The 17,826-nt window shown below is 67.1% G+C and overlaps 1 protein-coding gene across 2 annotated transcripts in view; it reads left to right on the forward strand.

Annotated features, from left to right (window-relative positions):
- Positions 1-12,501: 12,501 nt before the first annotated feature.
- SLC12A7 (solute carrier family 12 member 7) overlaps positions 12,502-17,826 on the forward strand; it is a 55,779-nt gene continuing 50,454 nt past the window's right edge. The window contains exon 1 of one of the 2 annotated variants that reach the window (XM_070056265.1): positions 12,502-12,520. Coding sequence is in view for 1 of the 2 variants with exons in the window: in XM_070056263.1 (XP_069912364.1) it covers positions 13,203-13,377 (175 nt within the window). In the remaining variant the exon portion in view is untranslated. Of the gene's footprint in view, positions 12,521-13,176; positions 13,378-17,826 lie in introns of those variants that run through there. The other variant, XM_070056263.1, reaches the window with a different exon arrangement.

Raw genomic sequence — 17,826 nt, forward strand, 5'->3', positions numbered from 1 at the left:
TGGGGCCTGGGTCTCCTGGGGGGGGGTGTGTGTGTGCTTGGTCCTGGGTCTCGGCTTGTGTGCATCTTGTCCACCCTGCACAGCTGCAAGGCCAGTGTCCAGTCTGTGCCTTCAGCAGGAGCCCCTGGGCGCCCACCGTGGGCGGCTCCTCCGGCCTGCCTGTGTCCAACAGTAAAGCCAGTGCCCCCCCGCAGGCCAGCGAGAGCCGCTGTCTCCCTCCCGGGCACAGGGCAGGCCTCCTCCACCTCCCGGTGGCCATGCTGGGCACTCACCCCAGGAGACGCCAGAGCTGCACAGCGTCCCCCCAACCCCCGCGGTGCCGGGCTGCCCCAGAGCAGTGACCTTTACCCCTCAAGGTCACCGAGGCATCCTCGTTGGCCCCACACCCGCTACAGCCCAGCCCTGCTCTTCCTGGGGGCCCCGTCCTCTCCTGAGGTGCTACATTTGCGTGGGAAGCCTGCGCCAGTGGCGTGGAGCCGACCCGAGAACAAGGCCGCCGTGCCCGTCCTGACAGGCATGGCCACCGTGCACGGCGTGCCGCGGAGCCATCCTGAGAACAGGGCCGCCATCGCCAAGGGGAGTTCCCCGGAGACCGGCGCTGTTTGTCGGCCTCTGTCGGCCTCACCCTTCCTTGAGGCAGCCATGGCCCTTAGGCACGGCCCCTGCCTGACAGCCACCGCCCGGCCCCACCCTGAGATCCACTTCCCACCCCTCCCTAGTCTGGGGCACCATCTCCTTCCTCCACAGGCCCAGTGCTTGTGGTTTGTTTTTGTTTTTTTGGTTTTTTTTTTTTTAAGTTTTTTTTTTTTTAAACGGTTAGAGAGAGAGGGGTCTTCTATCTGCTGGTTCACTCCCCAATTGGCCGCAATGGCAGGAGCTGCACCGATCTGAAGCCAGGAGCCAGGAGCTTCTTCCGGGTCTCCCATGTGGGTGCAGGGGCCCGAGGACTTGGCCATCCTCCACTGCTTTCCCAGGCCATCGCAGAGAAGAGCAGCTGGGACTCGAACCCGCACCCATGTGGAATCCCGGCACTGCAGGCAGCGGCTTTACCCGCTACGCCACAGCGCTGGCCCCGTGGTTTGATTTTTTAGCTGTGGCACAGTGGGTTAAAGCCCTGGCCTGAAGCACCGGCACCCATACGGGCGCCTGTTCCACTAACAATCCAGCTCTGCGCGGAGAAGCTCCCGGCTCCTCGCTTCAGATCGGCGCGGCTCCGTGGCCATCTGGGGGGTGACCAGCAGACGGAAGACCTCCCCCCCCATCTCTCTCTCTGTAACTCTTTCAAATAAATAAAATAAATCTTAAAACCGCGCCAGTCCATCCTCCTCCTCCCCCGAGAGCGTCCACCCCATGTTAGTGCCCGGCCACCCGGGGCCAGCACAACTGCTGAGAGTGACGGGGGCTGGCCCTGAGGAGCTGGGGGCCGCAGTGACCCTGTCTTCGTGGGGACCCCTCTTGCACCCAGAACTGCGGTGCAGGGAGCGGAGGGGAGGACACCGCCCTCCCAAGGCCTCGGACGCTCAGATCCCATCACACGCTCGAGGGAGACCCCTCCGTGGTTTTTCGTTTTCTTTTTTTAAGAGGTATTTATTTGAAAGGCAGAGTTAGAGACGTCCCCTGATGGCCGCAGCAGCCAGGGCTGGGCCAGGCTGAAGCAGGAGCCAGCAGCTGCACCCGGACTCCCCCGCCACCTCCTGCTGCTTCCCAGGCACATTAGCGGGGAGCTGGGTGGGAAGTGGAGCAGCCGGGACTGGAGCTGGCGCCCTGCGGGCCCCAGGAGCGGCCCCACCCGCTGGGCCACAGTGTGATGAGCACATTGCCAGCTCCAGACGCCAGCACAGCAGGGATGAGACGCACAGCCGCCTCCAGCTGCCAGTGCCACGTCGGCCCTGGTGCCCACGGGGAGGTGCTGGGCTGGCGGCTGCTGACCTGCTCCATGGGGTCCCTAGAGCCCAGGCGGGCTGACCTCTGACCCTGGATTCCGCTCTGGCCAGGCCCTGAGGTCACTGCAGCTGCAGTAGTGACCTGGACACCTGCTGAGTCCTGTGGTCAGCGCAGCCTCTGGCAGGAGCCCTTAGGCGGCTGCGGCTGTGGCGCGGGGTGGGGCAGGATCCCGTGACTGGGGGATCATTAACCCGGGGGCAGCAGCCGCCCCAGCTGTCGGCAGACGCCAGGCGCCCCCAGGCCTGGATTAGTGAGGCTGGGCCACAGTTAAACCCGGGATTAGCTCCCCTCCCCCTCCCCACCTGAGCTCCCAGTGCCGCCCTCGCCTTTGTTTACAGCCCAGTCTGGGGGAGGGCCTGGGGGATGGAGGAGAGAAGGGGGACAGAGAGGGGGAGAGAGAGAGATGGAGAGGGGGTGAGAGACAGAGAGGGGGTGAGAGACGGAGAAGGGGTGAGAGGTGGCGGGGAACAGAGTCAGGGTCGGGGTGAGGGTCGGCCTCCAGCCATCTGCCCTGACCCCTGACCCCTATACCAGCAGGTGCCTGTGGGACGGCCTTTGTGTCCCCAGAAAGCCCAGGGCCACAGGGGCTGAGGGCACTGGGTGGGCACTGAGGCCAGGTGCTGGCTTTGCAGCCGCATTCCCAGCATGCTTTGTGTGGGGCAGATGTCAGCTGAGGGTCTCGGGGGGTGGGACTGCCCCTGCACGTGGACCCCCTGCGAGGGCCCTGTCACTCAGAGACCGGGCTGCCCACGGTGGTCTATGCTGGGGAGCGACCGTGCACGCTGGTCCTGGCAGCGTGTGCTTGGGAAAGGGACCAGGAGCACGCGTGACGTCACCCTCTGTGCATACGTGTGTGCGTGTATGTGAACACGAGCTGAGGTACGGGCCCGTGTGATCCGTGTGCACGTGCGTGTGTGTTAGGGTTGGCCCCGCCTCTTCCCCCTGTGGGGTGGCCACGCTGCTCCCGCCGTCAGCTGCCACAAACGTGCTGGTCCAGAATCCCCCTGAAGCCCTGGGCTGGCTGCTGCTGCTGGAAGTGGCCTGCGAGGGTGGGGGACACGGAAGCTCCCGTGGTGGGGGGAGGGGTCGGGCGCCGCCCTCATCCTGTCCTTGTCCGATGGTAGGAGGTGGCGTCCCCTGCGGCTCCCCGTGAGAAGTCAGGGCATCACACGGCTTCCCTCGTGTGCAGGGGGCACGGCCTCCACAGGCAGTGTGACGGAGGACAGGTCTAGGGCGAGCCCCCTGGCCTCCCAGGACCTCAGGCCCCATCTCTGAGCTGTCAGTCCACAGCGCTGGACCGGGACACTGGTCCTCAAGGCAGGAGGAACTGGGCAGTGCAGGGACAGGGACAGCTGAGGCCTGGTCACGAGGGGGGGGACCCCGGCCTGCTTCTCGGTGCCTGAGGCCAGCGCCTGAGCGGCCCCACTCGCAGCCTGGGGGCTTCAGGGCAGGGGGGCGGTGGGGGGTGGGGAAGTGACAATGCGTGGGGGACGCTGGTGCTCCGTCCTGCATTGTCCGCCGGGGGCCAGCGTCGTCCTGGGGGATGCGTTTATGGCATGGGCATGTGGCCCCACGGACAGCGGCTGCCGGAATTGCCCGGTTAGAGACGGGCGTGGTCTGGGGATTTCGGAGGGCTTTAGCTTGGCGCCTGGATCTCTGGCCAAGGGTGGCTAAGGGAGCAAGTGGGCAGGGACAAAGACCCTGCCCTCACACAGGCCCCTCCGTGAGCCCGGCAGCCCGCACCCCAGACCCTGCCTCCCTGCTGCCCCACACTGGCGCCCCCGAGAGCACACCTCTTTGTCCAGAGCCCAGCCCTGCCGGGCCTCACCCCTTCCCTCCAGGCAGCGCCAGGACTGGCCCTGGTGAGAGCCCCAGGCAGGGGCTGCCCCTTCTCCCTCCCGAGTGCTCCAGGCCCAGCCAGGATAGATCCCAGACCCCAAAGCCAGGACTGGAGTGCCCTCTGCCCCTCAGCCCCAGAGCACAGGGCGTGGGGCGCGGTCTCAGGGGCGAGGGGTCCCCCGTCTGTGCGGCTGACCCCAAGCCTGGGCAGGGCAGGAAGCCTCCAGGGTCACAGTGCGCTCAGCTGTTCTGGGGCGTACGTGGATTAACCATCAACCCAGGTCCCGTTCCCGGCAGCCTCCCCTGCCCTGTGCTTTTCCAAGGGGCAGCCGTGAGCCCCTGCATTTCCATGGACGGAAGCCCATGGCAGCAGGGCCCCGCCTGTCCACTCCCAGCCTTTGGGGAGCAGTGGCTTGCAGGGGTGGGGCTGGGACTCCCCAGGTAGCTGTCTCCAGCCTGCACCCCTGACTTCACGCTCATGTCCTGTGTGGTGCCCAGGCAGAGCTGGGCTCTGGGCTGCGGTGTCCACACGTGGGGCCCGCCCATCCCGCCGGGGGCTTCCCCAGGAGCTGGCCGGCCCGAGCCCCGCGTCTGTGAGTCGGTGACCGTGCCCTGGCCTCGTGTAATGACCATGTTGGGGCAGCGGGCTCTCAGACACGGTCTGGTTGCAGGGACATCTGCCCGCCCCCTGCTGGGGGGAGGTGCGTCCCAGGGGGCCGCACGTTTGGGGGATGTCTCCCAGCTGGTTCCCGGCACAGAACAGCCCTGTTTCCAGTAAAGCCCCCACCCCCACCCCCCCGCCCAGTGCAGCACAAGCGGCCCCGCTGGGAGGACCCCTCCCCCACAGCACGCCCCTCCCAGCTGCACCCCGCAGCGGCCAGAGCCAACCTGGGGGAGCAGGGCTGGGTGCGTCCTTGCAGGGGCTGATGGACAAGGAGAGGAGCCAGGGAGAAGGGGCGGATCCTGGCGGGGGGGATAGATGTGGGACCTGTGCCCCCCACCGAGCACTGCCCACGCGAGCCAGGTTACATGCAGGGCCCCTGCCCTCTGAGGCCACCAAGGGCCCAGCAGGCTGCGACCAGCCCTGCCCGATGGCCACGGGTCCTGCAGTCCTGGAGTCCCTGTGCCGGGGGTGGCGGGTGGAGGTAAGTCCAGGGAGACAGGTCACCAAGCCAGCCAGCGAGGGAGGAGGGCAGCTGACGGCTGGGCTGACGGTGAGGCTGGAGATGGCCCGGGAGGGGCAGGGGCCAGGCCAGGGGTGGGAGGAGGGAGACGGTGTTGGGGAGGCCCTCCGTGTTCTGGATGGCTGTTGGGGGGCCCTGGCCCCGGGACAGGGTTCTGGGCACCTGGGTCGGGGGTTCAGGGGGACGCGGGGGGGGGACCTGAGCCTGGCGGGCCCAGGAGAGCGTGAAGGAGACGCCCCCACCTGTCTGGAGACTCACAGGCTGCGGTGGGCAGGGGGAGGGCCCCTGGGCAGCCACAGCAGCACGGGGAGAAGCACGCGTGGCCTTAAGGGTAAGAGAGAGAGGACGAGGCTCGGGCTCGGCTCTAGGCTTTGGAGGCGGCTGTGGCCGTGGGACGGGGACAAGGGCACGGGGAGAGCCCAGAGGACAGGGACACTGTGACTCATCTGCAGGAGGACAGGAAAGGCCACCGGGAGTAGAGAGGAGGGGCCGAGGTCGGAGGTGCAGGGGGAGCCCTCACCTTCCCAGTGGCGCTCACCCTAGGTCAGGGCCCGCTGTCCTGGGGGCGGAGCCCTGGCCCCCTCTCCGCTCAGGGCTCACTGAACATGGGAGACACCAGACCCCTTGTCCCCCTCCTCTCCTCCCACCCGCACCCAGGGACGGGTGTGGCCCGCGGTCCTGGCCCTGAACTCTGCCTTCTGAGCTGTCCCTTCTAGTTCATCTTGGTCCCAGGGTGAGGCCTGACCCCCGCACCCACCCCCTGACCCGTCGTCACCATAACTCAGAGCCTGGGTCCTTCTGCCCACTGTGCACAGCTCAGGAAAACAGCAAACCACGGGGCCAATCCCCCAGGAAGCCGCCAGCCAGGACCAGGGCTGCCCAGGACGGTGGAGCTGCCCCAGCTGGACTCTGGCCCCCGGGGGTCGCAGTGAGTGGGGCTGGCACAGGAGGGACAGGGGTACCTGGACTGGCTCCACCGGGGAGCCTGAGGCCACGACACGTGGAAAGGGGGTTGTCTGCTGTAGTCCCCAGCCCCCCTGGAAACCTCAAATGTGCAAGCAGGCCCTTTGCTGGGTGGTCTCAGTATTCCCAGGGGGCTCGGGGGCCCCAGTTCCAGGGCGCACCCTCCTCTGCACCCACAGGGGTCTGTCCCTCAATTCTGGGCCCAGGGGGAGTTGTCAGACATGGGCTGGCCCGGTGCGGCATTTGCTGCACGAGCGAGCAGTGGGTGGGTGGCTGGCTGGGCGGATGATGGACGGATGATGGGTGGGTGATGGCTGCTGGCCCCTCCTGTGGGCATCCGTAGTGCGGGGCGTGGCTGAGGGCAGGGGAGGGACCTGCTAGACTGTGAGCAAGGAGGCTGCTGCTGTGCTCCGCTGGCCGGGCACCCACGCTCAGACACGACGGGGGCCGGGTTGTCCTACAAACGCATGCGAGTGTCCAGGAGCTTGGGTGGAAGGAAGTGGGGTGTCCCTCCTGCACCCACTAAGCTCACGCTCTGGGGGCACCATGAGGCAGGAGTCAAGTACCGGGAAGCACAGCCCCCCAGGGGGCCCTGAGCCTGGGTCCTCACCTCAGCCACACACCCCACTTTAGAGCCCCCGCCTTGCGCCAGTCTCGCCCTTGGTGTTTAGCTGGCGGCTGCACCCAGCTCTGGCTCCTCTGCCCTGGACAGCCCTTGAGGGCCTGGGCCCTGGGGGGCTGGGGGACAGCCCCAGGAGTGAGCAGCGGACGCCTCTGCGGGCGCTGGCCTCCCATGCCTCCTCCTCCCGCCAGGCCCCCCGGCCCCCGCTGTCCATGCGCATCAGCCTGCAGCTCACGTGTGGCCGAGTGGGGGTCGTGGCTGCCACCTCTGACCGGCGACCCTGCTCCAGTCAGTCCTCCCTGCCTGTCCACAGTGCGGTCCACCGAGCACCTGTCACTCGGGGAAGGGGAGGGTGCAGGAGGCACCTCCCGCAGGCCTCCCCCCTGCCAGGAGGAGCCACTGCCCCTGCCCTGCGTGGCCACGTGGCTAGGGCCGGGGGCGGAGGCAGGAGCCACTCTCGGGGCCTCGGGGCCTGGATGGGCAAGGTCACTTGTGCCCCTACAGCGGCTGCAAGGGCCCCAGACCCCACCCGACACCCTCAGCTCCCGCCCTCGACCCGCAGCCCCCCAGCCCAGCCGGGCCTCCCAGGCTGTGGCCAGGGACAACAGAGCGGCTCCGTCTGCGCTTGCCCGGGCACCTGGGGCCCCCACTGGCTCGGGCACTGGCCAGGCAACACGGGGGAGGGCAGCTGAGGACCATGAAGGGGCAAAGAACGGGGCTGGGGTGTGTGGGTCACGAGCCCCTGGGATGGGGAGGGCCGTCCACCCTGGGACCCCTCCCCCAGCTGCAGAGCCTGCCCAGACCTCCAGCACTTGCTTCTGCCCAGTGCCAGCACCCTCTCCCTGTGGGACCCTCCCTGTGGGACCCTCCCTGTGGGACCCCACTCCCTGTGGGACCCTCCCTGTGGGACCTCTCCCTGTGGGACCCCTCTCCCTGTGGGACCCCCCTCCCTGTGGGACCCCTCTCCTGTGGGACCCCCCTCCCTGTGGGTCCCCTCTCCCTGTGGGACCCCCCTCCCTGTGGGACCCCCCTCCCTGTGGGACCCCTCTCCTGTGGGACCCCCCTCCCTGTGGGTCCCCTCTCCCTGTGGGACCCCTCTCCCTGTGGGACCCCTCTCCCTGTGGGACCTCTCCCTGTGGGACCCCTCTCCCTGTGGGTCCCCTCTCCCTGTGGGACCCCTCTCCCTGTGGGACCCCTCTCCCTGTGGGACCCCTCTCCCTGTGGGACCTCTCCCTGTGGGACCCCTCTCCCTGTGGGTCCCCTCTCCCTGTGGGACCCCTCTCCCTGTGGGACCCCTCTCCCTGTAGGACCCTTCCTGTGGGTCCCCTCTCCCTGTGGGATCCTCCCTCCTTGTTGGACCTCTCCCTGTGGGACCCCCCTCCCTGTGGGACCCCTCTCCCTGTGGGACCCCTCTCCCTGTGGGTCCCCCCTCCCTGTGGGACCCCTCTCCCTGTGGGACCTCTCCCTGTGGGACCCCCCTCCCTGTGGGACCCCTCTCCCTGTGGGACCTCTCTCCCTATGGGACCACTCCCTGTGGGACCCCTCTCCCTATGGGTCCCCCCTCCCTGTGGGTGCCCTCTCCCTGTGGGACCCCTCTCCCTGTGGGACCTCTCCCTGTGGGACCCCTCTCCCTGTGGGACCCCTCTCCCTGTGGGTCCCCTCTCCCTGTGGGACCCCCTTCCCTGTGGGACCCCCTTCCCTGTGGGACCCCTCTCCCTGTGGGACCTCTCCCTGTGGGACCCCTCTCCCTGTGGGACCCCTCTCCCTGTGGGTCCCTCTCCCAGCCGGACCCCTCCCTTGCTCAGAGCTGGCTGTTCGCTTTGGGCTGAGCCGTGGGTGGCAGCCTTGGCGGGGTTCCGGCCTCAGCAGGAAGGTGGCGCTCTCGCCATGCTAGGGTCATTCTGGTCTCTCACCTCCAGGGTCTGCACTGCACCTCCCTCTCCTGCAGAGACCCTCGGGGGCAGGGCAGGCACAAGGGGACGCCCCAAACCTCCAGGCCCCTAGCAGCCCCCAGCCTGTCACCATGCACACAGCCCCTCACTCTCCCATCAGTGGCAAACGTGGACTTCAAAGCTGCGCATCTCCGGGGAGCGGCCCACCCAGCACGCAGGGGTCAGCGCTGGGGGGACACCGGGGGTTGAACATGGCTGCAGGCGTCTGGAGGAGGCGTGGGCGCGGAAAGGCCAGGATGGGCTGAGCTGCCCCAGGAAACCTCGGCAACCTTGGAGCGAGGGGACGAGCTGGGGTGCAGGAGGCACAGTCACCCCCCAGGGGAGCGGGGGGCAGGCAGCAGCTACACAGGTGCAGAGCGGGAGCCGTGGGACCCGGCTCCGGGCGGCCCCCTGGTGGCTGTGTCAGGAGGCAGCAGTGATGGTGGGGGCCGCTGGTCCTCCTCCGGGGCAGGGGGCCCTGGCTGGGGTCTGGGTCTTGCCCGGCTCCCCCAGTGTACGCTGTCCCCTCTGCAGAGGCCCCTCAGGGAAGCCGGCAAGCACTCACAGGAAGGTGTATGTCAGTAGGAGTGCGGCTGTGTGTGGCCGGGTGTGTGTGCGTCTGTGTGTGGCCGGGTGTGTGTGTGGCTGGGTGTGGGGGGGGCTGTGAGTGGTGTTTGGGTGTCTGTGGGTGACTTGTGTGTGGCTGGGTGTGTGCGGCTGTGTGTGGGGGGCTGTGAGTGGTGTTTGGGTGTCTGTGGGTGACTTGTGTGGCCGGGTATGTACGGCTGTGTGCAGGGGGGCTGTGAGTGGTGTCTGGGTGTCTGTGGGTGACTTGTGTGCGGCTATGTGGGGGGGCTGTGAGTGGTGTCTGTGGGTGACTTGTGTGTGGCCGGGTGTGTGTGCGGGGGGGGGCTGTGAGTGGTGTTTGGGTGTCTGTGGGTGACTTGTGTGTGGCTGGGTGTGTGCGGCTGTGTGTGGGGGGGCTGTGAGTGGTGTCTGGGTGTCTGTGGGTGACTTGTGTGGCCGGGTGTGTGCGGCTGTGTGGGGGGGGGCTGTGAGTGGTGTCTGGGTGTCTGTGGGTGACTTGTGTGCGGCTGTCTGTGCGGCTGTGTGCGGGGAGGGCTGTGAGTGGTGTCTGGGTGTCTGTGGGTGATGTGGGTGACTTGTGTGTGGCCGGGTGTGTGTGCGGGGAGGGCTGTGAGTGGTGTCTGGGTGTCTGTGGGTGATGTGTGTGGCTGGGTGTGTGCGGCTGTGGGGGGGGCTGTGAGTGGTGTCTGGGTGTCTGTGGGTGACTTGTGTGTGGCCGGGTGTGTGTGGCTGTGGGGGGGGGCTGTGAGTGGTGTCTGGGTGTCTGTGGGTGACGTGTGTGCTCAGTGGGTGTGTGTGGCTGTGAGGGTGTTGTCTGATCTGTCTGTGCCCCCCATGCTGTAGGCAGGAGGCAGGGACATGGTGCAGTCGTGCATCTGGTCCTGGGAGCCCCCAGTCCAGGCCCTGGGAGTGTGCCCCTAGCTCCAGGCTTGCCTCCCCTCCCCCACCTGCGAGAGGGCCCTGGCCAGCACGAGGACGCCTGCCCTGGCCTGCTCACTGCTGTCACCCGCACTGGACCGTCCAGTGGGCCCCAGGGAGGCAGAGCTGGCGGGCGAGGCTCTGAGCCGGCTCGTGCACCTGCCTGCGGAGGAAGCGCGGGCTCAGACCAGCGTCTGTGAGCCTGGCGCCGACGCAGGCCTGGAGCAAGAAACCTGACCTCCGGCGAGCACCGGGCCGGTCGCCTGGCCCAAGTTTCCGTGCTTATTTGCTCAAAGTGGGGCAGCCCTCACCGGGCTGACCAGTGCCCAGGACGGCCAGGTGTGGGGAGCAGGGAGACCCCACATGCTGCTCACAGCTGGGCAGGAGCCAGGGTCAGGGCCGCCTCCCACTGCACTGCCCTGGGCCGTCACCCAGGAACCCAGCTTCCGGAGACACCGCCCTGACCAGGGGCCTGTGGCAGCCCCCAGACGCTCCCCATCCTGCCCCACGGTGTTGTGGGAACGGCCACGGGGAGGGGGCACTGGTGGAGGGAGAGCTGGAATTGGCCCCTTAGCCCAGGAGCTGTGACCCCCGTGCTGCCCGCCCCTTCTGGAGAGGGAACGACCGCAGTGGCCTCTGTGAAACGGGGCCGTCGTGGCCCCTTCCCCCCGGGGGCCCTGGGCAGTCGGCCCACAGCAGGTGCACCTGCCCCTGGCCAGGTGTGGGTGGGGCCGGCTCCGCCGCTGAGCGGTGGCTGTGCTGAGCGCCCCGGAGCCTCCAGCGCCACCTGGAGCAGCAGCAGGGCCAGGGCCGGGGTCACAGGCACCTTGCCCCGGTCCCCTGGAGCACCGCCTCGAACCCCCTGAGCCGCCCACACCCCCGCCATCACTGGGGGCCTCCCTGGCGCTGTCCGGGAGTGCAGTGTCCACCTACGGCTGCACCCCGCAGGCGCCCGCCCTGCCCACGACCCTCAGTTGGGCTCCAAGGGCTGCAGAAGGAACGCACCCTCCAGCCCCACCGCCAGGGGCCTCCCTCCTGACCTAGCTGTGGGGAGGGGGAGGGGAAGGGGGGGGAGTCCCACCCCAGCTGAGGGGCGGAGGCAGAGGGGGTCCTGTGGGCTGGAGGCAGGAGGCGTGGCCAGCAGTGTCCTGTCCTGGGCCAGGCACCTTTCCCGAGGGCCCCAGGCCTCCTTATCTCTAGGCAGTGTCCCAGGGCCACTGACAAGTGGTGCCTACAGCCTGGGCCAGGTGAGGGTGGCCTAGGATAACAGGGGCGGGAGGAGGAATGACCAGTGGCTGTGTCCACAGGTGAGGGGCCACTAGGGGGCATCCCACTGTGTCCACTGGACTCCTGTAGCTGGCACAGGTTTGGAGTGGAATTGGGCCCCTCTGTGAGCACATCAAACGCAGCCACAGAGGAGACAGTGGGGGGAGTGGCCTCCACGCCAGCGTCCAGGGGGTCTGTGGAGGCAGAGACAAGACCGGGCAGGGGCTGTCCACGTCCCCTGCTCTGCGTCTCCACGGCTCGGGCCGCCTTCCTCCCGGTTACTGGACACCCACAGCCCCTGCTCAGGTTGCACGCGGCCTCCAGCTCCCACGCCGTGGGTGGGGCAGCCCCTTCCCACAGGGAGCCACAGGCTGGGGGTGGGGGGTGGCGTGTGCAGCGGCTTCTGGAGCCGAGGGAGCCGAGGGCAGGGCGGGCAGGCCACGAAGCAGAATGGGCCACGAGTGGCCTTGTGGAGCAGGGCTGGAGACACGGGGTCTGCGGCAGAGGGGAGCTCGCCCCCTCACCCCCCCCCCCCGGCCTGCAACGCAGGTGCGCCCAGGAGCACAGCAAGGCCACCCACGTCCCGGCAGCACCGCGCTCTCGGGGGACTCGGGGCCACTTGCAGGTCAGGCTGGAGCCACCGCAGCAGCAAATACAGTGTGGACGAGTGCCCTGGAATTTCTAGAAGATTCCACACCGAGAACAAAAGAGTGAAAAGAAAGCAGAAGAGGGGGAGAGAGCAAGGGACAGGGACAAAGCTGTCATTATTCAAGGCAAAAACGCCTCAAAGTTTGCGAGAGGTTGAGCTGAAAAACCACTGAATAGTGCAGTTCAGAACAATTCAGTCACTGGGTGTCGCCTGGCCCACTGGCCCGCTGCAAGGTCCACTACGGTGGTGACCAGAAAATGCGTTCACCCAGAAACCGAGTGGACGCGCCGGGACCCGAGTTCATCCTCCAGCACCAGGGGACAATGGCCGGAGCTGCGGGCGAGGCCCCCACCAGGTGGGCGCCCGGCAGGTGTGTGCAGGTGTGCCGACTTCCTGGTGCCCTGGGATGAGGAAGGAGCCTCACCCTCCCTCCAGGGCTGTGAGCGCTAGCCAGCCTCTTCATGCAGGTGCAGCCGCACGCCTAAGTTCCAGCTAACCGACCGAGCGTCTGTGCTGTGCTCTGGGAGAGACAGGCTGCTTCTTTCCGGCTTCCTCTGTCTCCTGCTGGAACACGGCCGTGACCGCTGGACTTGGAGCAGCCATCTTGGACCGTGAGGTGAGTGAACACCAGCCCCATGCAGCTGACCACGACTTGCTCTAAGTCACCCCTGACCGCCACCCTGAGGCCCTCCCCGGGTCCTGCCTCTCAGAGCTCTGGTTCGCACCCCCTCTAGCAGTGGCCATGGAAGGGGCAGGGACTTCAGGCTCTGTCTCCCCTGTGCCTGTGAGCGACTGAAAGTGAAACCTGCGGAGCACCGTGAAGGGTTTAGGGGCGCTGGCACGTTGGCACCCACGCATCTGCTGCTCCCGGGGCTCCCAGGGCCAGGGGCCTCCGATGGCAGCACCCCCATTCCTTCCACTCTCCAGGGTCCTGCGTCCTCTGCCCCCTGGCTGTGCTGGAGGTGCTGGGCCACCGGCCCGCCAGGGCGCCCCCAGACCCAGCTGTCGCCCCACGCTCAGGGGCACCATCCGTGGTCCCCAGCCCCCAGGGACGGCCAGTCCTGCGCTCGGTCGGGTTCCAACCCGGCCTCACCGCCAGGTGGGAGGGGGTCGTCCAGGGTCACGCGGCGCCCGCCCAGACCCCCAGCCGCAGGGCCGTCGCGGGCGCCCGCGGACGCCCGCCCCCCACCCCGCCCCGCCCGGCCAGCCCCGCCCCGCCCCGCCCCGCCCCGGCCCGCCGCCCGCCCCGCGCACACCCGCTGGAGCCCGCAGCCGTCGCGCGCCGGGACACCGCCACCATGTCCCAGCGCTTCGTGGTGACGCCCGCGGGGCCGGGGGCCGACGATGGCGGCAGCCAGCGCCCCGGCCCGCGCCCGGACCCCGACCCCGGCTTCCGCCCGGCCGCCGCGCCGGAGCTGCCGAGACTGGACGCGCTGCCCATCCTGCGCTACTACCGCGAGCCCAGCCGCTACGGTAGGAGGGTGGGGGCGCGGCCGCGGTGGCCGGGGTGGGCCGGCTCCTCCCCGGGACGTGGTCGGGACCTGATCCCCGTGATGGCCTGCTGACGGCTCCGCGCCCTCTGTCCTCTGCCCTCGCTGTGCCTGCCGCCGGGGAGTGCCCAGCAGGTGGCTGCCGCGGGGAGCCTCCGGGAGCGCCCGGTCGCGAGGCCTGGCTCAGCTTGTGACCTGGCCACTGTCCTTTCTCCCTGTGCGCCGCCCACCTGAGGACCCTGAGGTGGCGCTGTTGACGGGCACTGGCCCTGTGACGCGTCGCCCACATAGGTGGGGTCCCCCTGACCGCGGGGTGCCCTGTGTGCAGCCCCGGTGAGGGCTGGGTGACGCTCGCAGCCCAGGGGGCACGGGATCCAGGCCCTCCCGTCCCTGCCAGCCACCGGGCTGTGGGTTGGGCCCCCGCCTCTCAGGTCCTGTCCGCCGTCCCCCTCGGCCCTGGCACCGTCCGCTGGGCCCCTGGCGTGTGCCTTGTGGAGTCTGGAGTGTCCACCCAGGTCAGGCAGGGCCCTCCCTGTGTCTCGGGCTGGTAGTGGATACGAGGACTTGGACACGTGCTCCCAGGGCACACACGTGCTCCCAGGGCACACGCTTCCTTGGTTTTCTCCTGGAATCCACGAAGCAAGCAGACGCGTCCTAGCGTGGATGGCTGAGTTAGAGCGCTCGCGGGGCCCCGGGCTTGTGCGTGTCCTGCGGCAGGTGCTGCTCCGTCTGGGGAAATGGTGTCCCCAGCAGGCTCACTGAGGAGGCCCGAGCCCCGAGCAGCCCGCTGGGCGACGCTTCCTGGGATGGCGCCGTGTGCGCCGCGCTGTTCTGCACGGTGGCCCTGTCCGCGTCCCTACCCGGGCCAGCCCCTGGCGGCCTGGGTGCCACCGAGAGCTCTTCCTCACGGGAACTGGTCCCCGAGGCCGCGGCCGGGCCCCCCAGCTGCAGATTGGGGGTGGCTGGCAGAGCCAGGGTCTCGACACCCCACGCAGGGGCCCCTCCCCGGGTCCCTTCCGTCAGAGGCCCTGGTGGGCAGTGCCAGGGCACAGGCTCGGGGCTCAACTCGGGTGCCTTTCCTGCCCCCTCCCAGCCGTGGCATTCGGGCCGCGGAGTGGACATGGAGTGGGGACTGTTGGAGCCAGGGCCCTGCCAGTCCTCGACCTCTGCCCCGCCGTCTGCTCTGTGGCAGGTGCCGAGGTGGGGCTCTTGGAGCGGGGTGGGCACCCTCGTGGGCTGGGGGACACAGACAGGGCCTGGCCGGCCTGGCCTGCCTCTGCTCTGGCCCTGGCTGGTGGACATCCGGTGCTGGACAGCTGGGCTCAGTCGTGGGGGCCGGCTGACCGGTGCAGTGGTCTTGTGCTGTGCCCACCGTGCAGGAACTCAGGCCTGTCATTTGGTGCTGCCGTTAGATGATGGAGACTAAGCTTAAAAAAGCAAACACGGATTTTACTGGTAGCCTGGGCGCCGAGCCAGGGGGCTGAGCCGGGTGGGGCCTCTGTCCTGAGCTGACCTTTCGCTTCTGGGCACGAGCTCGAGGGCTCAAGATGAACTTTATTCCCTGGGGACGTCGGTCTGCTGGCCGCGTCCCTCCGGCCTCAGGCTCACACGAGAGACCCCAGCCCCAGTGTGCGGCTGTCTGACTGCTGGCGGGGGGTCCCGTCTGGCTCCGTCCGGCGTGTCCGTGCACGTGGAGAGCACGTGGCAGGCCTCCTCTGTGGGCCGGGCCTGGGGTCTCCCAGCTCCCTGCACAGGCGGTGAGCCTGGTGTTCTGGGTTCTGCTCCCACGCGGCCCTGCCGGTGTCGCCACGCACACAGGGTTTGGGCGCCGTGCTGTTTGCTCTGTGGATGGGGGTGGTGGGGACGGCACCTGCCAGGCCCTCGCCCAGGGAGGCGCCACGTGCCTGCCGCTGCGCGTGAGCGTGTGCTCCCGGATGTGGGAGGGGAGAAGCACGCGGCACTGGAGGCCCCCGGTGAATTCTGGGAGCACCGCCTCTGGCCTGGGGCGGCCCCCCTTGGCCGGGCAGCAGGTGCTGGTGGAGGCTCCAGGGGAGTTTCTTTCCTGGGGTGACCCCCTGGGGACAAGAGATGGACGAGAGGTGGACGCCCTCCTGGGTCTCCAGGTGGGGAGGGGGCCTCGGCCTGCACAGAGTGTGGGCTGTTCGGGGAGGTCACAGCCACACCCCTGCACTGCCTGGGCTGTGGGGAGGGGCAGGCTCCCCCCCCCCCCCACGGTTCCCACGCTGCTCTGGGACAAAGACCAGCTCCTGCCCAGACTAGAGGCTCCGCCCTCTGAAGCCGTCGCTGCGGGGGGCGGGGCCTCACAGAGGTCCGAGGTTAGACTCCCCCTCCCCCAGGACAGAGACCTGAGGGCGGCACAGGGTGACAGCACCTCTGTGCCGGGGAGGCCTGTGCCATCAGACTGAAGTTCCTGTGTGTGTGATTGTGTGTCTGTGTTGTGTGAGATCTGTGTGTGATCTGTGCTGTATGTGGGTGATCTCTGTGTGTGCCGTGTTGTGTGTGTCTGTGTTGTCTGTGTTGTGTGTATCTTTTGTGTATACCTGTGTATGTGTCTATGTGTGACTCAGTCTTGTGTTATTGTATGTATGTGTTGTCTGTGTATCTGTTCTGGGTGTATTTGTGCCTGCATGTATCCGGGTTGTATGTTGTCTTGTATGTGTGTTGTGTGTATCTGTGTTGTATGTGTCAGGTGTATATCTGTGTTGTGTGTATCACATGTTTGCTGTGTGTATCTTATATGTGTGCATTGTGTGCATCTTGTGTGTGTTTTACATTGTATGTATCTTGTGTTGTATGTTAGATGTGTTGTGTGTATCCTGTGTGTTGTACGTTGTATGTATCTTGTGCATTGTATGCTATGTGTGTCTTGTGCGTGTTGTATGTTGTATTGTGTGCTGTGTTGCATGTTGTGTACATTGTGTGTGTATTGTGTGTGTTTTACATTGTGTTTATCTTGTGTTGTATGTTATATGTGTTGTGTTGTGTGTATCCTGTGTGGCATGCATTTTTTGTATGTATCTCGTACCTTGTATGCTTTGTGTGTCTTGTGTGTGCTGTATGTTGGATTGTGTGCATCCTGTGTGTGTTGTGTATCTCAGGTGTGTTGTGTTGTATGTTGTGTACATTGTATGTATCTTGTGTGTCGTATATTGTGTGTTGTGCACTTTGTGTGTATCTTGTGTGTGTGTGTGTGTGTGTGTGCAGTTTGGGTTTTTGCTGCTCATGCAGGGTGAGCCTGAGAAGTGCTGCAGGAGCCCCGGCCCAGCCCCTGTGCACCTGCGCGCAGCACACGCGTGCACACGCCGGGCAGTGCCCTTCACGGGACCCGGTGTCTGCTGGGGGGCAGGGCGCCCAGCGCAGGTGCGGCCGCGGCTCGGGTGTCTGCAAAGCCGCGGCCGCCACAGCCTGTTTCCGTCCCGTGAATATTTCATGGCGCGCGCTGGCATTGCCTGGCACACGGGAGACGCCCCCGCCCGGTGCGGCCTCGCCTGTGCCCTGATGTGCAGCGTCTTCCTTCCCCCGAGTGGCGTGGGCTCTGGAAGCTTCTTTAAGCAGAGGGAACGGGCCTTGCAGGCGTGGGTCAGGAGCCGTGCACACAGGAATCGGGTGCCCGGCAGCCCCAGTGTGCTCCCTGGACCCCCCGGGAGGCCGCCAGGGGCTGTGGGCCCTCCCACCCGCCCCCAGCACTGTGCTCCGTGGGTGAGATCTTTGCCGTGCACCGTGGGTGGGGTCGGGGTCGGGGTCCAGATGTGGGCGCGTGGGTGTCGGCAGTGTCAGGCAGAGTGAGTGACGCAGACAAGCCTTGGGCACAAGCAGCGGCGAGAGCGGAACGAGAGGACCTTCGCCCCTCACCCCCTGCGGGGCTCCCTCCCTGGCCGACGCGCTCCCCCGACCCAGCCACCCACAAAGTCCCGCCCGCTCAGACCTGGCCGGATGGGCACCCACGAAGTCCCGCCCGCTCAGACCTGGCCGGAGACGGGCACCCACGAAGTCCCGCCCGTTCAGACCTGGCTGGAGACGGGCACCCACAAAGTCCCGCCCGCTCAGACCTGGCCGGAGACGGGCACCCACAAAGTCCCGCCCGCTCAGACCTGGCCGGACGGGCACGTGCTGCTCAAAGGGACTCAGACAGCCCCCAGCTGGCAGAGGCATGCTCACATGCATGTCACCTCACACGTGCGACACCATTCACATGCGCGACACCTCACATATGTGACACCATTCACACGCGTGACACCTCACACGTGCGACACCATTCACACATGTGACACCTCACATGTGTGACACCATTTACTCGTGTGACACCTCACACGTGCGACACCATTCACACGTGTGACACCTCACACGTGTGACACCATTCACATGCGTGACACCTCACACGTGTGACACCATTCACATGCGTGACACCTCA

The sequence above is a fragment of the Oryctolagus cuniculus genome, chromosome 14 (genome assembly GCF_964237555.1).
Source record: "Oryctolagus cuniculus chromosome 14, mOryCun1.1, whole genome shotgun sequence".
Taxonomy (NCBI): domain Eukaryota; kingdom Metazoa; phylum Chordata; class Mammalia; order Lagomorpha; family Leporidae; genus Oryctolagus; species Oryctolagus cuniculus.